At 35.1% G+C, this 15600-nt stretch overlaps 1 protein-coding gene across 1 annotated transcript in view; it reads left to right on the forward strand.

Moving 5' to 3' along the window:
• The window catches only part of LOC149549977 (putative B3 domain-containing protein Os03g0621600), a 143123-nt gene extending 127978 nt beyond the window's left edge, over positions 1 to 15145 (forward strand). Inside the window, exons 2-6 of the mRNA XM_089794408.1 lie at positions 13167 to 13444; positions 13529 to 13940; positions 14079 to 14144; positions 14285 to 14397; positions 14617 to 15145. Of these exons, the coding sequence (XP_089650534.1) occupies positions 13167 to 13444; positions 13529 to 13940; positions 14079 to 14144; positions 14285 to 14397; positions 14617 to 14943 (1196 nt within the window). The 3' untranslated portion in view covers positions 14944 to 15145. The remainder of the gene's footprint in view (positions 1 to 13166; positions 13445 to 13528; positions 13941 to 14078; positions 14145 to 14284; positions 14398 to 14616) is intronic.
• Positions 15146 to 15600: the final 455 nt, after the last annotated feature.

Below are 15600 nucleotides of genomic sequence, written 5' to 3' on the forward strand. Positions count from 1 at the left end.
CTGGTAACAACATCTCATCCCTTCTACATGAAGAAAATAGTAAATCATGTGACTTAGGGCATAGACAACCCAAATCCAAGCCACCAATATGAATATGCATCAATAATGAAATATCAATGGGCAAAGACAACCCATAACCAAGCTATAAATGCAACCTGTAAGTATAGACCGCTTACAACACTGCACAACTTGTAGATCCAGCAAGTCATTATGCATATCCAAACCAAACACTGATAACCATATCATCATGAGACCAAACTTGAGTATACAATGACATCAAATCTTAAATCTCTAATGCCATAAACTCACAAGTTACCATAGTCAAAATATACCTATAAACTGTTCAGATCAATATATCAACAAATAAATCATGCCAAACTTGCACCAAATCTGAACCAATGTGTAGAGCTCTCCAAGAGCTTTCCGTTGACTACTCAAAGTCCAAAATCCGACTCTGTATGCCCAAGTTATGCCCTAATCTGTGCTCAAAATAAATAACATCTGACTTTAGGGCTCTTAAAACCTGACAAAATCTCAAAATCACAGAACCAAACCTACACCATCTTGTAGTGCTCTGAATTAGCTTTCCAACGCCTGTAAGAACTCTGAAATCCGATATTCTGAGAGAAAGTTATGGCCATTTTACTAAGACAGTCTTTTTACCATTTTCAGTACGATTTTTCATTTTTAATTTTTTCAGTGACGAAAATTCCGACGGGATTAAATTTGACGGCCATCATGGGCTGAAACCAAAAAACTCTTTCATTTCCTCTGAACATGGCCAAACTAGGGCATATTATATATCAAAATTTATGGAAATGTCGACCCGGATCCAATGGTGAGGTCTTTTTTTTTTTTACCCAAGAGGTCATTTCTGCAAGCTACCCCCCAAAACCCTCATTTAAATGAAACATCCGAGAAAATATTTTTGTCCAACAATTTCCCATGCCCAAATATTTTAACATCCCATCATAACAGCAAATCCAAAAACCCTTAGATCTGCAATAAATCATTCATATATCTTGCCCTTTTTTCTTTTTTTTTTCTCTCTCATGCATTCCCATGGATTCAATCTAGGGTTACAAATAATAAAACAACCATAGCTCTGATACCACTTGTAAGGAAACTTGGCAATAAAGAATATAACTGTTTCCACATAACCCATAATAGATCTAAAATAAACACGGAATTAAAATCCACATGCAAGAGAATAGACAACATACCCATAAAATTGTGACACAAGATATACCCTGGGAAACCCTCATCGAGGGAAAAACCCAGCCTCCAAAAGCATCCATCATCATGTATTATTCAGCAAAAAATTACCATTGCCATACAACCATGGAAGCCTTCATGGCCATAGCCACAACCGAGCAAACTATGTGAACAAGCATGAATCCACACATCCCATGCCATGCTTTCAACCTTCACAAATGCTCCCTTGGCTAACCTGTCAAGCCTTGTCCCGCTTGACTCTTGCCTTTTGTCCTTCTTGTCACTCTTTTTCTCTCACCTTTCAACAACTACCCTTGTGGCTGCTTATATAGTAGCAAGTCCCACAAAACCACCAAGTGGTATTACATAAACCATGTGCTACCTAACCCACTGACCCCACATTTAATATTGGGCATTTAATTCTTTTCCCCCAATATTAAATAATTACATAAAATATTATCACAATGTTACAATACAATTCATCAAGAATATTCCATGGGAATCTTTACATGTTGCACGTCCATCTAGATGCAACATTACATAATAAAATAAAATAACAATATTATGCAATGTGTGCAACACCCATTATCTCAACAAAAACTCATCATAAAATACCACTTACAAGATCAAACTCAAGGGTTATAATCATGAATTTACTTTATATGACAAATTTAGAAGGGTAATCATCTCAGACACTTGTCCTAATTTTCTAAGACAATTGATTTAAATGTTAGGATTTGGACTCAAGAATTTATCTCCCCTCTCTTACCATTGAGATATTGTGATAGGGTATGCTCATCTTGCCAATTCAGGGAAGTTGATACCTGGTACCTAGAATCTACATAAAATCCACACCTGTACAGACACATATATTCTAAACTAAATAGGCAATGGCAGGAAGGGGTGCATCATATAGATCCCAACTAGAAAATGACTATGACTCCCTTCCTTAACCACATCAAAAATGTCATACATAAAGAAAACATACACGCACACCATACACACAATATGGGGTAAGTATCCATAAGAAATCATGTATAAAAATCTATCTAACTAACATCATCAAATAACTAAAATCACTATAATAATCATTATCAAGGTATAATCATGCATACATGAAGTAACTAGTACCAAGTAGTCTCATCATATAATCAACTGAGTATGAAAATAATATCCAATAATTTGAAAGATAATGCTAATAATCATCAAGCATAAACATAAACCGGCTTAAAAGAGTTTGGCTATAATAACTGAATATAAACTAGGGGCAAACACTATACATATAATTATGGGTACCACCCTTGATCAATGCCTTACATTGCATCTACAATGACAATCCTCCATCCATGCTATAATTTTCCATTACAATGATTAATTATGATAGTCCCATAAAGATGATAATAGAAAGACTAGCATCTATCATGAGTCATCCTCTTTAATGCACCCCTCCCTCTACCTTGACATTGGGAAGCATCCACTTCCACATCCCACCTCCAAAGAAGTGCATTTCGTATATTAGATTAAAAGTGATGAGAAGATTTGAAACAACAATACAACATAGTCAAAAAGGTGAATGGTCAGACACTTGAAAATTAAAGGCTGAAAAGAAAACAAATGAACATATCTTTTTAATCTCGTAGTATGTATGACAATATTTTTTGAGTCAATAGGACTCATCCCAATTAGCGAATTGGGGCTCATTGAAGTTGCAAGTAAGTAGAATATATGTGGGCGTAAAAAGGATACAAGGTCCCACAAGGTAATTAGAATATGGTGATATGACATACAGTGGCATTTGAAGTAGAAATCATGAGAAACACCCATCTTAATAATGATGGTTTAATAAGAGACATGAATGAAAGAGAAATCTCTCTCAAATCGGGACGAAGTTTACTTATTAATAATAAACATTGCCTAGTATATAATTCATTGATTCATTCCACAATATTGGAGTATGGAAGCCAAGTTATTACCTCAAGGTATCTTGAGTCAAAAATAAGGGAAGGATTTATGCAGAGTTAAGGAGCATGACATAATTGATTCTAATAGAGATTACGCTTAGCTGAAAATAAATATTTTGAGCATTGAAGCTATATGTTACATCACACATATATAACATAAAAATGTTACTAATAAACTAGATGTCCAAACAAAAGGGAAGCATGATAAGGTGAGAGAAATTTAATATTATATATAAAATCACCACATCAGCAATGACGAGGAGAATCAAGGATGTTGGTGTATAGATAAGTATTTATTTTTCATCGAGTATTACAATTATCTATTCATTGAAGTCTTTCTCCTACATGCCTTGATTGTTTCCTTTGAGAATGTTATTGTGAGAAAATGAGGGAGATTGAGAAGAAACCTAAAATTTCATTAGAGGAAAACTTGAAAGAGGGGAAGGAGGAAGAGGATGTGATCCAGTCAACCTCCAGTGATCTCAATCTTATTGATTCAGAGGGAGTAAACCATGTTGTGATGGATTCTCCATTGATCAATGAATTGTCGTAGTCAAGAGGATTGTGATTCATGAATTTACCTTGTGACTATGTGATTCTAAAGAGTCTACCCCTTGTGTACATCATGAGCAAGTGATGACTTCCAAATGATGTCAATTGTCTTTGTAGAAGTTATTGAAAGGTGAAAATCTTAGAGTAACTTAATTTTCTATTATGATGGACATCTTATGATATTTGTGCATATCATAATAGAGTATACTTTTCATGGTGGATGTCTATATGATAACCATTATGAGAATGCGTGTACACAAACCTTATAAATATTTTTTGAGTACATGGTAAATGTTATGAAAATTAATTTTCTAGAGGCCATTACATAGAGTACATGGTGACTGTCATTCAACTTGATGTTCTCAAGACCATTACTCACTGTATTTGGTGAATATCTTGCATCTCATTGTGGAGGGAATTACTCAAGAGTATTTGGTGAATATCATATGTTGATATGTTGTAGAACAATACTCAAAATGGTGAATATCATATGTTGATATTCTGCATACCATTACTTTATTGAGTACATGATGGGTATCAAGTGTTGATACTCTTGAGACTGCTACTCAAAATATTTGATGAATATCATATGTTCTGAAGGCCAATACTCATGATATCAATTGTGATATCAAAATGATGGATATCTTTTGATCAAGATATCCTTAATATTTCTAACTTCATATTACTTTGAGGTAATATGTGTGTTTATCATCCCTAGCTAAGAGGGAGTGTTGATGTTTTGGTATCTTCTTTTGGATAAACCAATTTATAATTATATATTAAAGATATAACTTATATATAGGTTTATTGTCATATGAGATAAATTATTATATGGGACATGTCTCTTCTTGGCTTGTTCTCAATTTAAATAGGAGGTCACTACCATTTTGGAAAACATATACTATAGACATTATGACAATATTATTACATTTGTAGGGATCTAGAAAACCTAATACCTATTCTATTAAAAAAAAAAATCATTGATAGATTAAATTTTCCAAAAGGAATAAATCACTTAGGTCTCATAGTGAAGCCCCTATTTTATTCCAATCCTAAATATTAAACTTTAATTATGATTTAAGTTTTGGATGAATATACCTTTTCTATTAATTAAATACCAAAGATACATATCCACAAAAGGGGTCGGGGGAAACAAGATCACCCTACAAGTTCACTTGACACATAGCGAAATAAGAAAATTATTCATTAAAAAAAAAAAAAAAAAAATTGCATAGTAAAAAGAAAGCCCTTAAGATGCAAGAGTAGTGCCAATCGAAGGAGGGTCTTTATCATTAGAACCCAAAAGTCCTTGGGGTTGGCAGTGTCTGTATTTAACCAAAAACAAGAAATAACAATTACATGCAAATATAAACAATATCCAAAAAAAATAGATCACATAGAAAAGAACACAAGACACCAAGATTTAACGTGGTTCACCCAAACCCTGGGCTACATCCACCAAACAACAAGTCAAATATTATTACGATCCAGTGATTACAACCTGATTACAATCCATAATCCCTTATAGCTCAATACCACTGCAAGAACCAATTTTTGCATCACACCTTATCAAACAATCCCTAACCCTAAGCCCTTTTATACAAGTATTTTAGTCACTTTAGGGTTAGAAATAGTTACAACATGTCGACCACAAACTAACAATCTCCCACTTGGGGACTGATTAGACACCACACTAGACAACAATCTCCCACTTGAAGACTGATCCTATAGCAATACCACTACCACATGGGGCTCCCACTGGATCAAACCACCCTGGACTGTGTTGTTCTTTTATTCCTATTCTGTCTAGAAGACCAACCAAAGCTGAAGATGAATTTAAATTCTCCCTTGTCACTACCTTTGTAAACACATCTATTGGATTTTCATTTGTATATATCTTATCTAGCTTTAATTAGTCATCATCCAAAATTGATCGAATGAAATGGTACCACAACTATATGTGTTTGGTCTTTGAGTGCATAACAAAATTCTTTGCAAGATGAATGGCACTCTGACTATCTATAAACAAATAATTATCCCTCTAAGGGTTTCCCAATTTTTACAAAAATAATTGAAGCCATAGCATCTCCTTGGCTACCTCTGTAGAAACAACATACTCAGCCTCTATAGTGGATAAATCATTAACCTTTTGTAACCTAGAAACCCAGCTCACTGTGGCCCCACCAACAGTAAATACATGACCTATAATACTCTGCCTGGTATTAATATCCCCTACCAAATCCGAGTCACCATAGCACTGTAAATTAGTAGTAGAGCCCCCAAAATGTAAAAACAACTCTATAAATCACTAGTAGAACCTCCAAAATGTAAACACTTACTAGATGTTCCTCTCAAATATCTGAGAATCCATTTGACTGCATTCCAATGCTCAATGCTTGGATGACTCATATACCTACTAACAACTCCCACTGCATGTGCAAAATATGACCTTGTACATATCATAGCATACATCAAGCTTCCTACAGTTGAAGCATAGGGTACCTTGGACATCTTATCCTCCTCTTCTTGTGTCTTTGGATAAATCTCCTTAGTTAACTTCAAATGACTAGGTAAAGGTGTGTTGACAGCTTTAGCATTCTCCATAAAGAAACATTGCAACACCTTCTCAACATAATTAGCCCAAGATAGCGTCAATTTCTTGTTCTTCCTATCTCTACAAATCTTCATACCAAGGATTTGTTTTTTTGCTCCCAAATCCTTCATAGAAAATGCATGTGCTAACTGGAATTATCACCCCTTAATATGATCCATATTAAACCTAGCTACAAGCATATCATCAAAATATAAACATAAAATAATGTAGCTATCACCATCCAATTTCTTAACATAAACATAATGATCTGAATGACACCTATTGTATCCATGCTCATGTATAGACCTGTCAAATTTTAGAGACCATTGTCAAGGTTCTTGCTTCAAGCCATATAAAATTTTCTTCAATCTGCACACTATGTTTTCCTTACCCTTGACCTCAAATCCCTATGGTTGTGCCATATATATCTCTTCATCCAAATCACCATGAAGGAAGGTTGTTTTAACATCAAGCTGCTCTAAATGCAAATCTTCAATAGCCACAATACTTAAAATAGAGTGAATAGAACTCATTTTAACAAAAAGAGAGAATATCTCATCAAAAGCAATGCCTTTTTTCTATGAAAATCCTTTTACAACTAACCTGGCTTTAAATCTTTTCTTATCTCCATCATCTTCGTTCAACCTGCAAACCCACTTATTCTGTAAAACCCTTTTACCTGTAGGTAACTTGCATAAATCCCATGTCTTTATTTTCAACAAAGAGTCCATTTCATCTTTCATTATAGACTCCCACTAAATCTTGGTATCCACCTAGACAACTTCATCATAGCATTCAAGTTCATCGACATTAGTAAGTAAAATAGAATACAAAGAGGGAGAAAATCTTTCTGGAGGTCTAATTAGCCTTGTTGACCACTTAACATTCACTAGCATGTGTGGTATTTGTTGTTACAGTTGTTGCACATCATGAGGAATGGCTGGAACATAATCTTTTGGAGTATCATCCAACACTACATAATCCTCTTCTTTCTTCTCATGTTACTGCAACATATCTTTCTACAACACTTTGTCATTGAATATGACATCCCTACTTCTTACAATTTTATGATTTTCAAAATCCCAAAGCCTATAACCAAATTCATTAATGCCATATCCAAAAAATGCACATTTTTTTAACTTAGCTTTCAGCTTGGTTTTATTTTTAGAATCTATATGAGCAAATGCTTCACAACCAAAGGTTCTAAGAAAAGAACAACTCACCTTCTTACCAGTCCATGCTTCCTCTAGAATACCACAACCCAAAGGGGTAGAGGGACCTCTATTAATAAAATATACAATAGTATTGATAGCCTCCACCCACATGTGTAAGGATAACCCAACATGCAACCTCATGCTCCTTGCATCCTCCATTTTTTTGTGGAGTCCTTGGAATAGTTTTTAATCTACCAATACCATTAGTGGAGCAATAATCTTCATTCATGACTACAAATACTCACTACCATTATCAGATCTGAGACATTTTAATTTCTTACCATTCTCATTTTCAACCAAGCATTTCCATTTCTTAAAAGTTTGATATACATCAAATTTATGTCTAAGGAAATAAACCCATACTTTTCTAGTTGCATCATTAATAAATGTAACATAATAATGAGAGCCACCAAGGGAAGACACTTGATCCGGTCCCCATACATATGTATGTACAAGCTCTAATTTCTCCCTTTTATTTTCCTTCCTAGTCTTCACAAAACTCACTCTCTTTTGTTTTCCATACACACAAATTTCATAGAAATCCATATTAACACATAATTTTAGACATGGTAAAACTTTCTTTGATTGAAGTACTTTCATACCTTTCTACTCATGTGCCCAAGTCTATTGTGCCACAATGCTGTATCGAAATCTACAATAACTATTTGTTCTCCCTTCTTACTTGTAGCAACTATTGCTAAACATTAATTTTTCTTTGAAACAATTAAAGTAGAAGGAACAATATGACCTATACAAAGATATATGGTGCCTACTTTCACAGCTTTTGCTACTCCAAAAAAACCTTCCATTTTTTATCATTAAAGGTAACTACACAACCCTAATCAATGAGTTTCCCTGCTAAAATTAAATTACTACTCAGCCTTGGAACATGTCTTACTTCATGTAGTATCCAACGATTCCCGTTCTGCAACTTAATCTTAAATTTTCCCTTTCCAACAATCTGACAGGGTTCATTATCCCCTAAATAAACAAGTCCAAAATCCCCTTGGACATAATCAATGAAATAACCTCTATGAGTTGTAGCATGAAATGAGGCACCAAAATCTAAAACCCATGAATCATCAACACTTTCTAAAGATAGAAGCAAAGCATCCTCTTTAGATTTTTTACTTACCACATTTTCCTCCTTGTCTCCATCTTGCTTTTCCCATTCATTTTTCTTTTGAGTCCAGCAATCTTTCTTTTTATACCCTAATTTCCCACAGTACCAATAGTCATTCTATCCTCTCGATTGAGACCTCTTCCCTTTTAACTTTCCTCTCGATTTACCACAAATTTTGGAATTACTTCCTCTCACAGTCGTTTTGCCTCAACTTTGTGTGTTCAAAGAACTTCCTGATCTAGATCCACTTGAGGTTTTCCTATGAGTTTTCTCACTCAAAATAACATCAATCACATCATCATATTTTAGGGTACTAGATCCACAAACAATTTTTTTCACAGCCATTACCAAGCTATTCCAGCTTTCAGGAAAAGAACAAAAAATCAAGAGAGCCCTAATTTTTTCATCAAAATTAATACCCATAGAAGATAACTAACTAGTAACAATATTAAACTCATTTAAATGATCCACAGTAGATCCACCTTCTGTCACTTTCATATTAAATAAACACTTCATGAGAAATACCTTGTTTGAAGTGGAGGGCTTCTCATACAATTTCTTTAAGGTTTCCATCAACTCTTCCATTGTCTTCACTTTTATAATATTAAATGCCACTGATGGTGCTAGGCATAATCGAATGCTTCCAAGTGCCTTTCTATCTAAAAGATCCCAATCATCATTTTTCATAGATCCCTGATTCTTGATTTTTCCTTCCAATGGGTTCTATAAATCCTTTTGATAAAGATCGTCCTCCAGTTGCATTTTCCATAACTGAAAGTTCTGCCCATTAAACTTGTCAACCCTTAGCTTATGCTCATCTGCCATTGCTTCCACTCAACTGTGACACTCCCACTCAACCGTGAGACTCTCCTATAGAAGATAATTGAAAAACAACCTTGCTCTGATACCTCTTGTTAGGATTTAACCATGGACAAAAAAATCAGTTATATGAAAATATAAATAATATCATAAAATAATAAATCACACATAAAAGAACACAAGAAACCAAGATTTAATGTGGTTCACCCTAACCCTAGGCTACGTCCACCAAAAAATAAATCTAATATTATTACAATATAGTGATTACAACCTGATCACAATCTGTAATCCTTTATAGCTCAATACCACTGCAAGAACCAATTTTTGCATCACACCTTATGAAACAATCCATAACCCTAAGCTCTTTTATACAAGTAATTTTGCCACTTTATGTTTAAAACTAGTTACAACATGTTGGCCATAAATTGGCGAATATAAGCAACAACTAATTGGCAAATATTAGCCATTGGCAAATAATAGCCCACCATTGGTGAATGGTAGCCCAAAAGAGTTTATGAATTATGTATAGTATTTCCTTGATCAATCACGACAAACTAATAGGAAGATTTCTTAGGGGGAGCCCAACCATTAGTAGAGGAGGCAACAACATCATTTATTTCTTTCTCTCCCTCTACCTTGGGTGTAGAGATAGCTAAATCTAGTTGAGGGAAAGCCCATTTAGGGTCTCTACGAGCAAAAAGCTAGCCTACATCATGGGCAGTAGGAGGAGCCACTGGGGACCAACCTAAACCCATCCTCTATGGAGGTAAGGCTGAGTGACTTTGACCAACAAAACCACTACTAGGAGAGTGATGAGAAGGGTGTGACCTAGGAGTATGTGAGTGGCATGCATAACTATTCCAATGTCCTTGGCAACCGTGAGGAGGAGTATGATCATTGATAAAAGTATCTAATGGTACTTAGGCGACTGCACAAGGGGCATTACCCTAGTGTGCCAATAGCTCCTGTAGGTGAGCAACTTCCAACGCCACCTTATCTATCTGTACTTGAATCTACATTATGACATTATTAAAAATACATGCTTTAGCATACATAGAAACATGTATAACAACAAAGTTGTGAGAGAATAAAATAACATTGTGTTCTTTCCAGATAGTAAATAAAATCTCCATTTTGAGAGAATGCGATATCTGGGAATACTAAAAAGGAGGTGTCATTGAATCTCCTAGAAAAACCATATGCCTAGAAAATGCCTCTACGCAGAAAGGCTTAAAAAAAAAAGAATCTAGAGCCAATAATTCTAAGCTCGCCTATAGAACCAAAAAATATGTAGGAAGCTTTCCAACTAGCCACAAAAAGGACATCTAGGGTTCGGGACACCCAGATGTTAGTGCTGAGGGCCAAATGGCAACCTTGGAAATGGAGACACCAGGAAAAGTAAGCAATTTTGGACTCTGTGATAGTTTACAAACCATGAAAAATCTAAGACTCCAAGTCCTATGAGAGGACTACAAATGCCACTGCTCGTTGAGAGTTTCAACCATCAGAAGATGGGGAACTAGGCATCGATAGCCCGACTTAGGTTTGTAATTGGTTAACGGAGTAGAAGGATACCACTTCCAATATTTTCACCATGGGAGAGATGAATGAATATCAATCTTGTGCAACATGTGGGGGGCAACACAAAAACTAGAAGATCAATCGTTTGTTTCTCTAGATGGATAAGCTTGAACTGCACTTGCAAGTCCTCCCATGAGTGAAGGCTCATAGTAACCTTGGAAAAGAGATCTTTGGGTGTCTTGATTCCCTCTTTAAATAAGCGCAACATGCTAGCTCCTTGAATTTTAGCCAATGGAACACCTTGAACAACAAACAAATGAGACCGCCACAAATTTTGATGGTTCATAGAGAGCCCATCTTTGAACTCTTTCCTGCCTAGCAAAGCCAAGGTTTGATGGCTTCCCAGGCTTTCCAAATGCTTTTAGCAACAAAGGTGCCCTGAATTTGCACTGATTTAGTGATCACGAGAAGGGTTTGAAATCTAATCCCCTTCTAGGCTGGCCAGTTAACCAGAAAGCCTAAAGAAATGCATGGTCACAACAATATTTTCTAGGCCTCATCGCTAGTGAGAGGTTGAATGATCCACTTAGCATAGAGGGTAATCCCATATTTGCGACTGGATAACAATCCAAGACCACTAGAGTCTTTGGAAAAACAACAAAAATCCCATGAAACTCTGTGAAAGCCGTGAGACACAACATCAGAGGCCTAGAGGAAATCCCTTAAGAGGCGTTCAAGCTTGAGGTATGAAGCTTTGAAAGGGGCCCACATGAGGAATAATAAACATGCATAACAACCAACACTTTGGAACAAATCTAAAATTTTCCTGCAAGGGAGAGGGGTTTGGTGATCTGATAGTCCAATTTCTTCTCAATCTATGCCAAGACAACATTCCACAGCTCCACAGGGGAAGCTTGAAAAGAAAATGAAATTCCCAAAAACTGAAAGATTTCTCCATGTTGAACACATTTTCACCCGTAGTGCTGCAGCCATTAAGAGCCTAGAAAGAATGATTTCCTATAGAAATGGGTCTTGTGTCACTGAATAGCAAACCTAGAAGCAAGGTAAAAAGATCCAAGCATTGTAAGACATTGACAATATTGCCTTCATCCTCCAGAAGGGTGAGAAATGAGTCATCAGAAAAATGGTGATTCACAAGTTGCATAGTGGAATCTGGGAGAGTTATGCCCCATAGAAGACCCTGAGAGATAGCATGGGCAAGAAGATAACCAAACCCTTCAGTAGTCAAAAACATAAAGAGAAGGCACTAAAGGACAGCCTTGATGGATAGATCTGTAAAGCCCGAAAGCTTCAAATTGCCGAGGATTTATGGTAATAGAAGCAGAGGCATCAACAAAGAGCATTTGAACTGATTGCAGAAAGACAACTCCAAACCCCAGGGCTTGAAGTATGGCCAAAATAAAAGGCCATTCAATCTGATCATAGGCTTTGGCAAAATCAATCTTAAGAAACAAGGCCCGTTGTTTGGACTGACGAGCCCACTCCATACCTTCCCAAATAGAAACAATATTATCTAGAATGTATTTGGATTTAATGAAACATCTTTTTTCAAGATGGACAATCTGTAGGAGCAAATACTAGATTTTAAGGGAGAGAGCCTTGACAATAATCTTGTAGGAGACATTCAACAGAGTGATAGGCCTCCAATTGCATATGTCTTCAGGACCACTGACTTTAGGTATGAATTTGATATTACCCTTATTAATAATGCTGCCTAGGGAATGATTATTGTATGCTTCTTGATAAAAAGTCAAGCTACATTTAATTGACCTTTTTATTTTCAATTATTTTCCGATAATCTATAACTAATATATACATAATAAAAAATAAAAAAATAAATAACTTCATATATTTTTTAAGGTTTCTATATCAACCATGCTTTATATGTATCTTGTAAAATTCTAAATTTAAGTTATAATATTTTTTTCATTCGAATCAATAGATGTTGGAATGCATCCAAACACGTGTCAGTGCAATGTCTTTCTATACTAACTTGTCGCTCAGAGCAATTACCACATGTTTCGTATCCGTATTTCAATCCTCCATTATTGCATGTAATGGAAATTCATGTAATAGTTTATAATTCTTGTGTTTTTGTGTATTACAACTCACGCCATGATTACGATAACATGCTCTGTTTTCTTCAGGCTGGAATAATTCTACCTGGACATCATTATACATTGCTCTCACCGTGTTGTGGATTTATTTCAGGATTTTTAATGTGCTTTTGAGCTTTACCTCGTTAAGTTTTTCATCTGGTTTTTCCATGGAAGATGAAGAAAATGGTAATCTTTTCATACCATGCAGAATGTGCTGTCAGAAATGCTTTACAATTCATGGTAAACACCATTACCATGAGAAAAATCACTTTGATGGGTGTGTCTCCTTCTTCAAGGTTATGGTGGGAGACTTTGCAAAAAAACTGGTAAATTCTGTACTCCATACTTTGATTTCATGTAAGAATTTTCAAGAACTTTTACAAACAGATTGTGTAATGTGTTTTCTGCAGAGCATCCCCCCTGCATTTGCTTCACAGTTTGTAAATGAGTGGGAGGAACATATTGTGTTGCAAGGCCCAAGTGGGCATCAGTGGAATGTACAATTATTTGGTATCAACAATAATCTGGAATTCCGACATGGTTGGGAAAAATTTGTCAATCATCATGGGCTGCAATTGGGAGATTTTGTTGTGTTCAAGTATATATCTAATCTGTGTTTTGAGGTTGAGATTTTTGAAAAAAATGGATGTGTGAAAGCTATCAGTGCTCTTCATCTTGAGAAAAAGAACTTTCATTTACATGAGAGCTGCCCTGATCAACAGCCAAAGTTGTTGATTGATTTGGTTTTTGATGAGGAAAACAATTATATAGCTGAAATGGCTGCTCAAAATCAGAGGAGGAAAATAAAATCCTATTTTCCTAGTAAGTAAACCTTTTGTCCTGAAATACGCTCCACAATTTATTAGGCATATGGATTTTATTTCTACGGTACAATTTCTTGTTTTACATGAGAGATGCCGTGAGCAATCAAAGTGTTGATTGATTTGGGTTTTGATGAAGAAAACAATTATACAGGTGAAATGGCTCTTCAAAAGAAGAGGAGGAAAAGGAAATCATGTTTTCCTGGTAAGTAAAAGTTTTCTCCTGCAATATAGAGCTTATTACACTGTAAACTCTACAATTTATTTGAACTTTTTGAACTAGGCATATGTATTTTATTTCTTTGTAGGAGAATTGGTACATGAGCAAAGTTAAATTTGTTGCAGGGCATTCATCCAAGAAGCACATGGCTATAGAGTCTGCTGCACCTTTTAAGTCAGATAAACCCTTTTGTATAATGGTTATGAAATCATGGAATGTCAATGAACCGTACATGCTTGTGAGATCAAATTCTTTTCTGTATTTGGTTATATGTGTTTTCAGATTTATAATTGGGAGCAGAGGGTTAAAATAGAGGCTATTTACCAGCTACAAACATGCAAAGCATAATAATATGGACATAATATTTCTGAACTTTGAAAGTTTAATAAAAATGAGCACTAAATTAATGATAATTTGTGTCAAATAACTTGGTTTTTGTTATGGTTTTGGAATGCAGGAATTCAGAAAATTGTCGGATTACCAAATTCAACTTCCAAAGCAAAGAAGTGACGTTGTTCTTTTGGTTGGAGAGTGTGAAAAATGGAAAGTAAAATGCATTATTAAGCATGATAGGCCAACTTTCAGTGGGGGGTGGAGATTTTTTACACGTAGCAATAATCTTAAGGAAGGAGACATTTGTATTTTTGAGCAGCTGAACAATAGTCAAAATAAGTTTATGTTCAAAGTTCATATCTTTCCTCGTTCAAAGAAAGATCAGCTTCAACAAATGGAGGAGGAAAAGAAGGCTAGAAATGAGGAATACAATTATGCAAATACAAAATAGAACACATGCTAGTTTTATTTACCGAAACCTTTAAAAAAAAAATCTAGTTTGGAGGCTTTTCATTGTATTGGTAAGAAGCTAATTGAACCTTATATACTTTATGTTTTAGTTCACAGTTTGCAAGGGCCTTGTGAGCTTGAGAAAATTAAAAAAATTCATGAGTACAATTTTATTTTTATGGAGCAGAAGAGCAGTTTTTGAATTTGCAATCGTATGAAAGCTATGAATTGGGTAAATGGATGATATGAAATTTACATAATATGTTAAATTGTATACTTTGTATTAATTGAGGTTGGATTATCAAATTTTAGTTTTAAATTTGGTTGGATAAGAAGAGCGTTTTCCAGGTAACCAGAAATTGCAGCTTTCTTTTTTGTGCTTTTGTTTTGAAATTTATGAAGGATAAAAAGGTTGGTATTGGTGTTTTTTTTAATTTTATGATTTTTCATGAATTTTATTTATAAAATGTAGATTGATATCAATGTTCAATATTCTCTTATAAAATGTGCAAGATGATATAATCCAGATCGTTGGCAGATCTAAGGTAAGTTACCCCCTATCTACAATATTTCAATCCCAAGAATTATCAGATGCCCAAGAATTATCAGATGCCCATTTGGTCAAACAATCAGCAAACAATCAGCAGCTCTATTCCAC

The sequence above is a fragment of the Cupressus sempervirens genome, chromosome 7, assembly GCF_028749045.1.
Source record: "Cupressus sempervirens isolate cs-2001-9-10 chromosome 7, ASM2874904v1, whole genome shotgun sequence".
NCBI classification, from domain to species: Eukaryota; Viridiplantae; Streptophyta; class Pinopsida; order Cupressales; family Cupressaceae; genus Cupressus; species Cupressus sempervirens.